This window comes from Palaemon carinicauda, chromosome 34 (genome assembly GCF_036898095.1).
Source record: "Palaemon carinicauda isolate YSFRI2023 chromosome 34, ASM3689809v2, whole genome shotgun sequence".
Taxonomy (NCBI): domain Eukaryota; kingdom Metazoa; phylum Arthropoda; class Malacostraca; order Decapoda; family Palaemonidae; genus Palaemon; species Palaemon carinicauda.
This window is the reverse complement of record NC_090758.1, coordinates 54,073,183-54,085,682: the sequence shown is the minus strand read 5'-3', so window position 1 is coordinate 54,085,682 and position 12,500 is coordinate 54,073,183. Positions and strand designations below refer to the sequence as shown.

At 43.5% G+C, this 12,500-nt stretch overlaps 2 protein-coding genes across 2 annotated transcripts in view; both read left to right on the top strand.

Annotated features, from left to right (window-relative positions):
• Nucleotides 1–11,840, top strand: part of LOC137626937 (neuroligin-3-like) — a 31,939-nt gene extending 20,099 nt beyond the window's left edge. Inside the window, exons 3-5 of the mRNA XM_068357923.1 lie at nt 7,046–7,243; nt 10,989–11,101; nt 11,826–11,840. Coding sequence (XP_068214024.1) covers nt 7,046–7,243; nt 10,989–11,101; nt 11,826–11,840 — 326 coding nt within the window. The remainder of the gene's footprint in view (nt 1–7,045; nt 7,244–10,988; nt 11,102–11,825) is intronic.
• A 112-nt stretch (nt 11,841–11,952) lies between these two features.
• The window catches only part of LOC137626936 (neuroligin-3-like), a 6,733-nt gene continuing 6,185 nt past the window's right edge, over nt 11,953–12,500 (top strand). The window contains exon 1 of the mRNA XM_068357921.1: nt 11,953–12,061. Within this exon, the coding sequence (XP_068214022.1) occupies nt 11,953–12,061 (109 nt within the window). The remainder of the gene's footprint in view (nt 12,062–12,500) is intronic.

The following is a 12,500-nucleotide window of genomic DNA, read 5'->3' as shown; positions in this document are numbered from 1 at the left end:
GCTTATGTCAGTCCTTGTCTGCCGGTCACCAAGAGTGTGGCCGGCAGCTGGGTACTACCTTGTGTAGTTGCTGGCCGGCAATCATTGCCGGCCAACACTGGCTGTTGCTGGCCGGCAGCTGCTGCCGCCGGCACAGGCATTTGAACCAGAGGGCTGCCGCCCTATAGCTGTTAAGTAGTATACTTTAAAGCTAATTGTGGTGTGTGCCGGCCGGCAAAGGCAGGCCGGCACACATCCTCCTATACTGTACTAGTATTCTTCTGTATAGCATATACAGTAAGAAGAAAACTATAGTAAAAGTTTAGGTACAGCACTGTATCTTCTAACACTATTGTGTTTTCTTACACAGCCCTTTGCTGTTGCCCTCAGACAGGAAGCAGAGTTCTTCCCCGTCTATTATCCAGGATTTTTAAAATCATTGCCTAGGTGTGAGCTCCACCTGTTTCCTATGGAAACCTTGCATTGGTTACTCTAGTAGAGATAAACCATTTTTGATTTTATTATCTGGAAGGCTGCAACAATGGGTTGTGAGGGAAACACAAGTGTGTGTCTTTCATTTATGAATTGTTATGCTATACTATGCATATCCAGTGATACATAGTTCACTTGATACTCATGGAAATTTCTTCTCTTTACAGAAGGACTCTCCGAAGTGGGGAAGTGCTTTCTGCAATGGCAGCAGCAAGAACCTCTGCGGACATGAGTTTTGTAGGAGACACGCAGCATACGCTGTCTCCAAGGATGATCTCCGGTATTGGGACCCTCAGGTATGTACTGTGTGCACTAACCTGATCAATGAGACATTTAAATAGCTAGGAAGAAGCTTCGTACCTGGGTAAGGGGCTTCCAAAAGTACACTTCTGGCCCTTATCTTCCAAGTGAGAAGATGAGGGCGTATCTTTTCCCTAAGGCATCAGCTGAGGCAGTGATTCCCCAGCCTCAAGAGGAGATCCCCTAAGTTCAGATCCAGGTGGATGCTGAAGTCGCGGTCGCGATGCAAGACATCCAGCTAAATGACAGGATATCTGATGTGGACGGGTGTCAGGAGGAAAACCTCCTTGCAGAAGCCCAGGATGAAGTTCAAGTCCCTCTACATCGGCCGGTCTCCCAGTAGAGCTGGGACAGGCCCTCTCTTCTATTGTTGGAATGATCCAACAAATGCAGAAGGAGAATCAGGAGAAGGCGGCTGCAATGGAACTGCGAATGCAGTGCCTTGCAGAATCACATGGGCCCCAGAAAAGCTCAATGTGAAAGACCTTCCTTTGTGCTCGGATGCTAACCCATGGAGGTATGCTGAGCACATGTCGATGACGACTGGAAAGATCGTCATCTCGGATATGCTGGGCTCAGTTCCCCTGGAGGGTGGAATTCTGGCCCAGCAAGGCACCATATCCGGACTGTTATGTCCGGCTGAGGAAGGAACCAGCTTCAAAGGAGGAGGCAGAGCCGAAGGAGGTCATAGTGATGACCATGCTAAGGCTCAAGCTCTACTTTCATCTTCGATGAAAGAGAGGGGCTTCTCTAACTCAAAGGTAGCTGCATTGAATAGGAAGCTCCCTTCCTTTGTGTCCTCGCCTACTAGAGCCTTCCCCCTTTTTACAGAAAGGGTTTCTGGCTGTACTAAAAGCAATCGAGGCCGGCAAGTCTTGCCCCTCCCTAGAGGAGTGTAAACCCTTGTCGCTGGCCCTGCCTATGGACCACAAAGATTGGAAGGACGTCCATCTTACGTTCTAAGTGGAAAGTTGGAGGCTGATATTGCCGGACGTCAGTTCGGCAAGGACCCCCCTAAGCTGTCTGACTTTCTTTTGCGAAGTGAGCTCGATACAAAAGAAAGACTGACTGCCTCAATGTCTCTTCAGACTACTCTCGAGATGATGGCAAGTGACCCCAAGGTCCATGAAATGTTCATGGTAGTGGCCAAGCCTCATCTGGCCACAGTGACGAAGGACCTTTATGGCTTCGTCAAGGCAAGGAGAGTTTGTAGGGAGTTCGTGTTTACCTCGGCTACAGTGAGGCACGAGCTAAAGAAACTAATCTCCTCCAACATTTGGGGAAAAGACCTTTTTCCCTACCGACTTGGTCAAAGAAGTTTTTGATAAAGCCACCTTGGAGAATAGAAACCTTCTCCAGAAGTGGGACCTGGCTATCAAAAGAAAGTCTTCCCCGGATGAGGGTCCTCAACCAAAGAGGAAGACTATGAGGACTAGGCTACCGTCTCGGCCAGCCAAGCCTCTTAGACAGCAACAGCAACTGCAATTGCCCCCAGTGCCCCAGATCGTGGCACAAACCCCGACCACCTTTCAGTGGGTACCCCAGGCCGTGTCGACACAGTCCACGGCATTCACCCCAGCGTTCGAAGGGCAGTCTACTTCCTTCCGAGCAAAGCCTAGAAGAGCAGCCAGAGGCTCGTCTAGACGCCCCTCAAGGGGAAGGGGATTCAGGGGTGGTCGTGGTCAGGAAGGCAAGACCTCAGGACGGCAGTCCAAGTGAGGTGATACCGGTAGGAGGGAGACTTCTGAAATTTCGGGATCGGTGGACCTTCGATCCCTGGGCCCACAGCCTACTCAAGAATGGATTGGGCGGGAGCTGGTACAGCACTCCACCCCCGTACCTTCGGTTTTTTCCAACACTCCACCCCCGTTATGGAGGAGTACGTTCAAGAACGGTTGGAGAAAAAGGGTGAAGCCCATCAATTTCTAAGGGAGGCTGTTTTGTGTTCCCAAGAAAGACTCGGAAAAGCTCAGAGTCATTCTGGACTTGTCGCCACTTAACAAGTTCATAGTGAATTGCAAATTCAAAATGCTAACACTGCAACACATAAGGACCTTACTGCCCAAGAGGGCATATTCCGTCTCTATAGACTTGTCAGATGCCTACTGGCACATTCCAATTAGCCATCGACTCTCCCCCTACCTAGGGTTCAGGCTACAGCGAAGACTATACGCCTTCGGAGCCATGCCATTCGGGCTAAACATAGCCCCAAGGATTTTTACGAAGCTTGCGAGCATAGCTCTCAAACAATTTCGCCTAAAGGGAATTCAGGTAGTAGCCTACCTGGACGACTGGTTGGTGTGGGCAGCATCTGAGACAGAATGCTTGCAAGCTTCCAGTCAGTGATCCAGTTCCTAGAGTACCTAGGCTTCAAGATCAACAGAAAAAGTCTCGACTTTCTCCATCTCAAAAGTTCCAGTGGCTAAGATCCACTGGGACCTTTTGTCACACCATTTCTCCACCCCAGCGAAGAAAAGGAAGGAGATAGCGGGTTCTGTCAAGAGACTTCAAGATGCCGAAAGGATATCAAGACACGAGCAGGAGAGAGTACTGCGCTCTCTCCAGTTTGCTTCGGTGACAGACCCAGTGCTAAGAGCACAGCTAAAGGATGCAATCGGAGTTTGGAGAAGTTATGCATCAAACGCGTGAAGAGATCTGAGAAGACCAGCCGCTTCGGCTAAGTACTCTTCTCAGGCCTTGGTCCCAAGCCAGACATCTAAAGAAGTCAGGTTCTTCTTCAGCCACCTCCCCCGTCGGTGACGATTCACTCAGACGCCTCAAAGGAGGGATGGGGAGGTCACTCTCATCGGAAAAAAGTCCAGGGGACTTGGTCCAGGCTATTCAAGACCTTTCTCATAAAACTTTCTAGAAGCTAGGGCAGTGCTCCTTACCTTAAAGAAAGTCTCCCCACGTCATTCGTTCCACATAAAGTGGTAATAGACAGCGAGGTAGTTGTAAGATACTTGAATCGACAAGGATCGAGGTCACCACCTCTCAACCAGGTGATGTTGGCCGTCTTCCGATTGGCGGAAAAGAAGAAGTGGTACCTGTCGGCAGTTCACCTTCAAGGAGTCCGCAATGTGACAGCGGACGCTCTATCCAGGTTCACACCGATAGAGTCGGAATGGTCCTTAGACGCAGGATCATTCTCCTTCATTCTGAATCAGTCCCAGAACTGCAGATAGACCTCTTTGTGACGAAAGACAACAAGAAGTTGCCCCTGTACGTGCCCCGTACGAGGACCCCTTAGCGGAAGCAGTGGACGCGATGTCCCTCGACTGGAACAGATGGTCCAAGATTTATCTGTTCCCTCCTCACAACCTTCTGTTGAGGGTCCTCAACAAACTGAGATCCTTCAAAGGGTAGCGGCAATAGTGGCCCACAAGTGGCCGAACAGCGTGTGGTTCCTCCTGGCATTGGAACTGTAGCTGAAGTTTGTACCACTACCAGATCCAGTTCTGACCCAGCGAGTCCAGAAGTCAACTGTCTGCGCTTCATTACAGAAAACCCGGACCCTGCAGTTCATGATTTTCTCTCCCTAGCGGTGAGAAAGCGTTTCGGGATTTCGAAAGCCAGTATAGACTTCATTGAGGAATATAAATGCAAATCTACTAGAAGGCAATATGAGTCATCTTGGAAGATTCCGCAGGAGATCTTGACAGACTTCTGCTTATCTTTTTTCCCCACCTCCATGGTCAAGGGTTGGCAGCGAACACGATTTCAGCGTGTAAGTCTGCTTTGACAAGACCCATTCTATATGCCTTCCAGATCGACCTAGGTAACGAGATCTTTAATAAAGTCCCGAAAGCCTGTGCTAGGCTCAGACCTTCAGCACCTCCAAAGCCCATTTCATGGTCTTTAGACAAGTTCTTCATTTCGCTTCTCTGTTGAGCAATGAAGAATGTGCGTTAAAGGATTTGACACAAAAAGTTATTTTCCTGATTTGCACTCGCGTCTGGGGCCAGGGTTAGTGAAATTGTAGCCTCTCGAGAGAGGCAGGTCGTGTTCAGTTCCTGGATGGGGAAGAACTGAACCTGTTTCCGGATCCTACGTTTCTCGCCAAGAATGAGTTACCCACCAACAGGTGGGGTCCCTGGAGAATCTGCCCTCTGAAAGAAGATGCATCTCTATGTCCAGTAGAATGCCTAAAGGTCTATCTTCATAGAACTTCAGACTTCAAGGGTGGTCAACTATTCAGGGGAGAAACATCAGGCTCAAATTTATCTCTGAATCAACTCAGAGCAAAAATCACATATTTTATTCGCAGAGCGGATCCTGACAATACACCCGCAGGTCACGATCCGAGGAAAGTTGCCTCATTCTTAAATTTCTTTAATTGTATGGATTTTGAACATCTCCGTTCATACACTGGCTGGAAGTCTTCCAGAGTGTTCTTTCGCCACTATGCGAAGCAAGTAGAGGAACTAAAAGAGATCTGTGGTAGCAGTGGGTCGCGGTGTTAACCCTACTGTTTAACTCTGCGAGGAACAGTGGTCTTCATTGGGACGATTAATTCCAGGGTGAGTGTGTAGTTACATACTGTACTACAAACTAAGTGAGGGCACTGTGTTGCCCATCCAGACTGTTCCATTTCCGAAGGTGAACCTAGCATAAGTGCAGACATGTGTGCCGAGCGTTTCTAACGCTAATGTCATTGATTTGTAATACAGCCTTTTATGACTTTGATACCTCGGTATCTTAAAAGTGGCATCTAATGTTTTTCTTTCAGACAAACAAGCCCTGTTTACTATCATACTTATGCTTAAAGTTTTGGGTTATCCTCTTCTTATATATATATGTATAATTGTGGTTAACCTGTCTGTTTATTGTCTGTCAATAAGCTTGTTCTTGAGAACCTTGCGTCTCCTTCACCTGTGTCAATTTATTGGTATAATTGAGCATTCATTCTATGTACCTTATCTGGGATAATTCTAATAGAATTGTTCCTTTATGCAAGCTATGTTGCATTGGTTTTTCTCCTATGCGGATATAAAACCTTTGGCCAATACAAGTATTGTGCGGAAAACTGGTCGATATTTCATATTGACGCAGTGGTCCTTTACAAACTATGCTTTACTTAATATAGGGCGAGACCACTATATTAGCTTGCCTGGTATTCATACATAGATATATGTACTCTTCGAGACTTTCCAGAGTCTAGTAGGACTCTTCCCTGTAGGGGGCAGGAAGCTCTAACATAGTTTATAGTTAGTTGAAAAGATGTATAACGGTAACATCTTAGGTCTCTAGGTCTAGTCGACCGGGAATAAATATCTCCGGGGAGTACGGCACGTTCTGAGAATCCACAGATACAGTAATGCTCTGGTACACTTCCATCAGGACGACATGGCTTGAGCCCAAAAAACGGATTTTGAGCGAAGCGAAAAATCTATTTTTGGGTGAGATAGCCATGTCGTCCTGATGGACCCGCCCTTGCCTTTCTAAGAAAGGGCTGTAGGACCCCTCCCTACATACAGTATCTGTAGCACCTCGTGTACGCTACAAGGAATACAGATGGCGCCAGGATTGGCGCCAGGCACGCATACGAATCGGGGGATAGGGAAGCCTTGGGAGCGGCTCCCCTTTTTCTTTCCCGAATTCGTATCTCGTCAATCTCCCTCCTACGAGACGAATCTCTATTCAGGTCGTAGATTGCCATGTGACGTGTCTAGAATACGTCCTCTGATATGTCGCGATATCCCTTTCACGAGGGATACTCGCTCCAGGAGTTAAAATTCTGGTACCTTAAGGTGAATTCTCTGGGAATATCGCCGTAGTTGTAATATACCCTAGGAAGCTACCCTATAGGAACTTCCATCAGGACGACATGGCTATCTCACCCAAAAATAGATTTTTCGCTTCGCTCAAAATCCGTTATATATATATATATATATATTCCTCCTACTATCTGAATTCGTTCTACCTCAGTATCAGAGACCCAAGGGGGAATTCATTTAAAGATAATAGCTCCTGGTCGTGCTTGAGAGTCGAACTTGGGCTCAAGAATCTGAGGATCTATTGACCTAGCAGCTCCTCTTGGGTAAATTACTAAGTCGATGAAACCTTAGTTTCTTAGGCTGGGTTCCATTCCCCGGCTGAACAGAGGCTATTATCTTAAAGCTGATTCCCCCTTGGGTCTCTGATCCCGTAGTAAAGAGAATCCAGATATAATGAGGAGTGTAATATATGGCTTATATGAATAGGAAAAAAAAGTCTAAATGTGCAAAATTATGATGTACATATACATACATACATCAATATATGTACTTTTCAGGTTTTTACAACGCGAACCCTGACCCAGTGGGTCACCCAACCGTAGCTAACTACGGCCTGATGGACCAGCTAGCTGCCTTGCACTGGGTTCAAGAGAACATCGTCCGCTTCGGGGGTGACCCAGGTCAGGTCACGGTCATGGGTCACGGCACGGGAGCCGCCTGCCTCAACTACCTTGTCATATCGCCCGCTGCTACAGGTCAGTTAGTAAGTAAACCTTGTTCTCTGTGACAAAGGAAAATTTCAAAGATTTTAAGAGATTCGTTTGGTGATGTTGCTTGTGGTTGGAGGGATGACGTGATGTTAATGGTATTTAGTGGGATATTTCAAAGAGTTAAATTTGATATCATGATTACTTCTAATGCTGATAGTATTGCTGCTGCCGTTACTGTAATCTAATAATATAGGAAATAGTATATATATATATATATATATATATATATATATATATATATATATATATGCCCCCTGTGGCCGCGGGGGCATATAAAAATTAGAATAGCTCCAACGTTATCCCTGCGTGTCGTAAGAGGCAACTAAAAGGGACGGGACGAGGGGGCTTGGAACCCCCTCTCCTGTATAAATATCCTACGAGACAAAGACAAAGAGATGGAGCTGGGGGAGAGTAACTGCTCCCCGCACTATAGTTTTGGGATGTTTGAATGTGCGTGGATGTAGTACGATAGAGAGTAAAATATGTGAGATTGGAAGTATGTTTAGAAGTAGAAGGATGGATTTATTGTCCTTGTGTGAGAAAAAGATGAAAGGAAAGTGTGAAGTGATGTTTGGTGAAATGTCTGGTAGAGTGTCTGGGATTGAATGGGGAAGAGCGAGAGAGGGTGTGGCTTTATTGTTGGGTGAATGGATGACAGGTAAAGTAGTGGAATGGAAGGAGATATCATCTAGGTTAATGTGGGTAAGGATTATGTTGGGTAGGGAATGTTGGCCGTTTGTCAGTGCGTATGGGCCAGGTAGTGAGAAAAGTGAAGAAGAGCGGAATGAGTTCTGGAATGAATTAACTAGGTGTGTAGAAGGACTGGGTAGAAGGAATTATGTAGTTGTCATGGGTGACTTAAATGCTAGAGAGGCTGCTGGAGAGGTAGAAGGTGTCATTGGGAAGTATGGCGTACCAGGTGAAAATGAGAGTGGTGTGAGACTGGTAGATATGTTTGTTGTACAAGAGATGGTAATAAGTGCTAGCTTTTGTAAAAAGAAAGATAAAAATAAGTATACATGGGTAATAGTGGCAAATGGAAGAGTAGTAGAAAGGGCATTAATGGATTATGTGTTGATAACTAAAAGAATGTTTGGAAGATTGAAAGACGTGCACGTGTTTTGGGGTTATGGCTAACGGTATGTCTGATAATTTTTTGGTGGAAGGAAAATTAGTTGTAGCAAAAGAGTGGGGGAATAGAGTAGGTGGATGTAAAAGGGAGCTAGTGACGGTTGAAGAGCTAATAAAATCGGAAAGGTTGAAAATGGCATATGACGAGGTGAGAGTAAGAGAAACTGGTAATTTATAGGAGGAGTGGAAGTTAGCAAAAGAAAATTTTGTTGGGATTGCAAGTGATGTATGTGGCAAGAAGGTTGTTGGAGGCAGCATGAGGAAGGGCAGTGAATGGTGGAATGAAGGAGTGAAGGTAAAAGTGGAAGAGAAAAAGAGGGCTTTTGAAGAAGAGCTGCAGAGTAATAGTATAGAGAAGTATGAAAAATATAGAGAGAAAAATGTGGAAGTTAAGCGCAAGGTACATGAGGCAAAGAGGGCAGCTGACATGAGGTGGGGTCAGGGATTGGGTCAGTCATATGAAGATAATAAGAGGAAGTTTTGGAAAGAAGTGAAGAGACTAAGGAAGGCTGGCGCAAGAATTGAAGAGACAGTGAACAATGGAAATGGAAGGTTGATAAAAGGAGAGGTGGCAAGGAAAAGGTGGGCGGAATATTCTGAAAGTTTGCTGAATGTTGAGGATAATAGGGAGGCAGATATAATTGCTGTTCCGGGTGTTGAGGTGCCAGTGATGGGAAATTAGAATGAGAGAGAGATTACAATAGAGGAAGTGAGGAGAGCACTAGATGAAACGAGAGCAGGAAAAGCATCTGGTATGGATGGTGTGAAAGCTGAGATGTTGAAGGAGGGGGGTGTGACTGTACTTGAATGGGTGGTGAGATTGTTTAATATGTGTTTTGTGTTATCAATGGTACCAGTAGATTGGGTTTGTGCATGTATTGTACCACTATATAAGGGTAAGGGAGATGTGCATGAGTGTTGTAATTCAAGAAGTATTAGTTTGTTGAGTGTAGTTGGAAAAGTGTATGGTAGAATAATGATTAATAGGATTAAGGATAAAACAGAGAATGCAATCTTGAAAGTACAGGGTGGTTTTAGAAGAGGTAGGGGTTGTATGAATAAGATTTTTACCGTTAGGCAGATATGCGAGAAATATTTAGCAAAAGGTAAGGAGGTGTATGTTGCGTTTATGGATCTGGAGAAAGCATATGATAGAGTTGATAAGGAAGCAATGTGGAATATGATGAGGTTATATGGAGTTGGTGGAAGGTTGTTGCAAGCAGTGATAAGTTTCTACAAAGGTAGTAAAGCATGTGTTAGAATAGGAAATGAAGTGAGTGATTGGTTTCCGGTGAGAGTGGGGCTGAGACAGGGATGTGTGATGCCGCCGTGGTTGTTTAACTTGTATGTTGATGGAGTGGTGAGAGAGGTGAATGCTCGAGTGCTTGGTCGAGAATTAAAACTGGTAGGCGAGAATGACCATGAATGGGAGTGAAATCAGTTGTTTGCGGATGATACTGTACTGGTAGCAGACACAGAAGAGAAGCTTAACCGACTAGTGACAGAATTCGGAAGGGTGTGTGAGAGAAGGAAGTTGAGAGTTACTGTGAGTAAGAGTAATGTTATGAGATGTACGAGAAGGGAAGGTGGTGCAAGGTTGAATGTCATGTTGAATGGAGAGTTACTTGAGGAGGTGGATCAGTTTAAGTACTTGGGGTCTGTTGTTGCAGCAAATGGTGGAGTGGAAGCAGATGTACGTCAGAGAGTGAATGAAGGTTGCAAAGTGTTGGGGGCAGTTAAGGGAGTAGTAAAAAATAGAGGGTTGGGCATGAATGTAAAGAGAGTTCTATATGAGAAAGTTATTGTACCAACTGTGATGTATGGATCGGAGTTGTGGGGAATGAAAGTGATGGAGAGACACAAGTTGAATGTGTTTGAGATGAAGTGTCTAAGGACTATGGCTAGTGTGTCTCGAGTAGATACGGTTAGGAACGAAGTCGTGAGGGAGAGAACGGGTGTAAGAAATGAGGTAGCGGCTAGAGTGGATATGAATGTGTTGAGGTGGTTTGGCCATGTTGAGAGAATGGAAAATGGTTGTCTGCTAAAGAAGGTGATGAATGCAAGAGTTGATGGGAGAAGTACAAGAGGAAGGCCAAGGTTTGGGTGGATGGATGGTGTAAAGAAAGCTCTGGGTGATAGGAGGATAGATGTGAGAGAGGCAAGAGAGCGTGCTAGCAATAGGAATGAATGGCGAGCGATTGTGACGCAGTTCCGGTAGGCCCTGCTGCTTCCTCCGGTGCCTTAGATGACCGCGGAGGTAGCAGCAGTAGGGGATTCAGCATCATGAAGCTTCATCTGTGGTGGATAATGTGGGAGGTTGGGCTGTGGCACCCTAGCAGTACCAGCTGAACTCGGTTGAGTCCCTGGTTAGGCTGAAGGAACGTAGAGAGTAGAGGTCCCCTTTTTGTTTTGTTTCTTTGTTGATGTCGGCTACCCTCCAAAAGTGCCTTTGGTATATATATATATATATATATATATATATATATACCAAAATTGTACCAAAAACATATAGATTGACCGCCTTCTAAAAACGTAAGACCATAGAATCATTCCTACCAAAATATCCTTCGGCCAATCCTTCTCCCCTGGTCATCAGGAGCAGGTCTGTTCAAGCGAGCAATCCTGATGTCAGGATCTGCACTCGGTCCCTGGGCTTCAGTCCGGGACCCATCTGGACACGCCTTCGATGTAGCCACCCAGCTGGACTGCCCTGTTCCAAACGACCTCTTTCGCCACTATGAAAATCTTCTCCAGTGTCTGAGGAAGAGGCCTCTGCACGACATATTGCAGGTGAAATTATGTTGGAGATGAATTAAGAATGAATGGTTTATCACTAGTCTACATAACCCGACAAAATTTCAATTACTTTATTAATTTTATATTACAAGTTGATATGTTTTTTAACCATAACCATAAGTCCATCGAAAAGAAAAGGGATGATTATTCAACTTTAGACTATACTATTGTAGCGTGTACTATTTCCAATCTTATGATATTCTAGAATTATAGGAACCTTTTTTTTTATTATTATTAATATACTGCCTAATGTAACAGCAAAAACAAATGTACATAGTAAATATTGCAGTTTTTAGTGATTATTCTGCCTCTGGCAATATACCTCCATAGAGTTCACACAAAGCAAGTAATCTAAATGGAAAGTAAATGGGTAGAAAGACTAATGAATTGTAACTTCTTTTTTTCTTTTTCTGTTTTTACTTGAAGAAAACATTCAATACAAAAGCAAAATATATGTACTAATAATTTCATTAATTATTTAGTGACTTTTTTTATCAATATTCAAATAATCATACTATAATTAGTTTCTTTTTTCATATTGCTGATGAGTATTATATTCATAGAAAGTAAGTTATATATAAAAGATAAAATAATTCAAGCAATTTTTTTCACAATAAAAAGAATTTTTTTTTCATTTCAGTATAATAAAAGTTAAATGAATATCATGAAAGACCAATAAAAAAGATCAACATAAATATTTTTACCAAAATATCAATTATGATTTAGAAGTGTTATAACCTTTATAAAAAGGAAATAACGTCAAGATAATGTTCTTAAAGGTTGAACTAAAGACATCCAAGTTTCAAGTGGCTGTTGGCCCCAGCATTGATGGTGTCACTATCAAACCGGACTGGAAAAACCATATGAGCAAAATGGGTAAGTTTTACTTCTAAATTTTCGTAGATGGATTTGATATGTTTGTCAAGTCATAAACAAAAACATTTTATTTTATATAAAACGTATTTAGGGTTGTAACTCATGATGCATGAGACAGATAATACAGCTGAAACCCATAGATGTATAATATTACATATATACAACTCTATACACACAGGCATATATATATATATATATATATATATGTATATATATATATATATATATATATATTATTTATTATAAAAGATATTTAAGTTCGTAACTCATAATGAATGAGATGGATAATACATGAAACCCGTATATGTATATCACATATACATAACTATCCACACAGGCTAATATATAATTATATATATATATATATATATATATACATATATATATATATCTATCTATATATATATCTATATATATATATATTTTATATACACACATA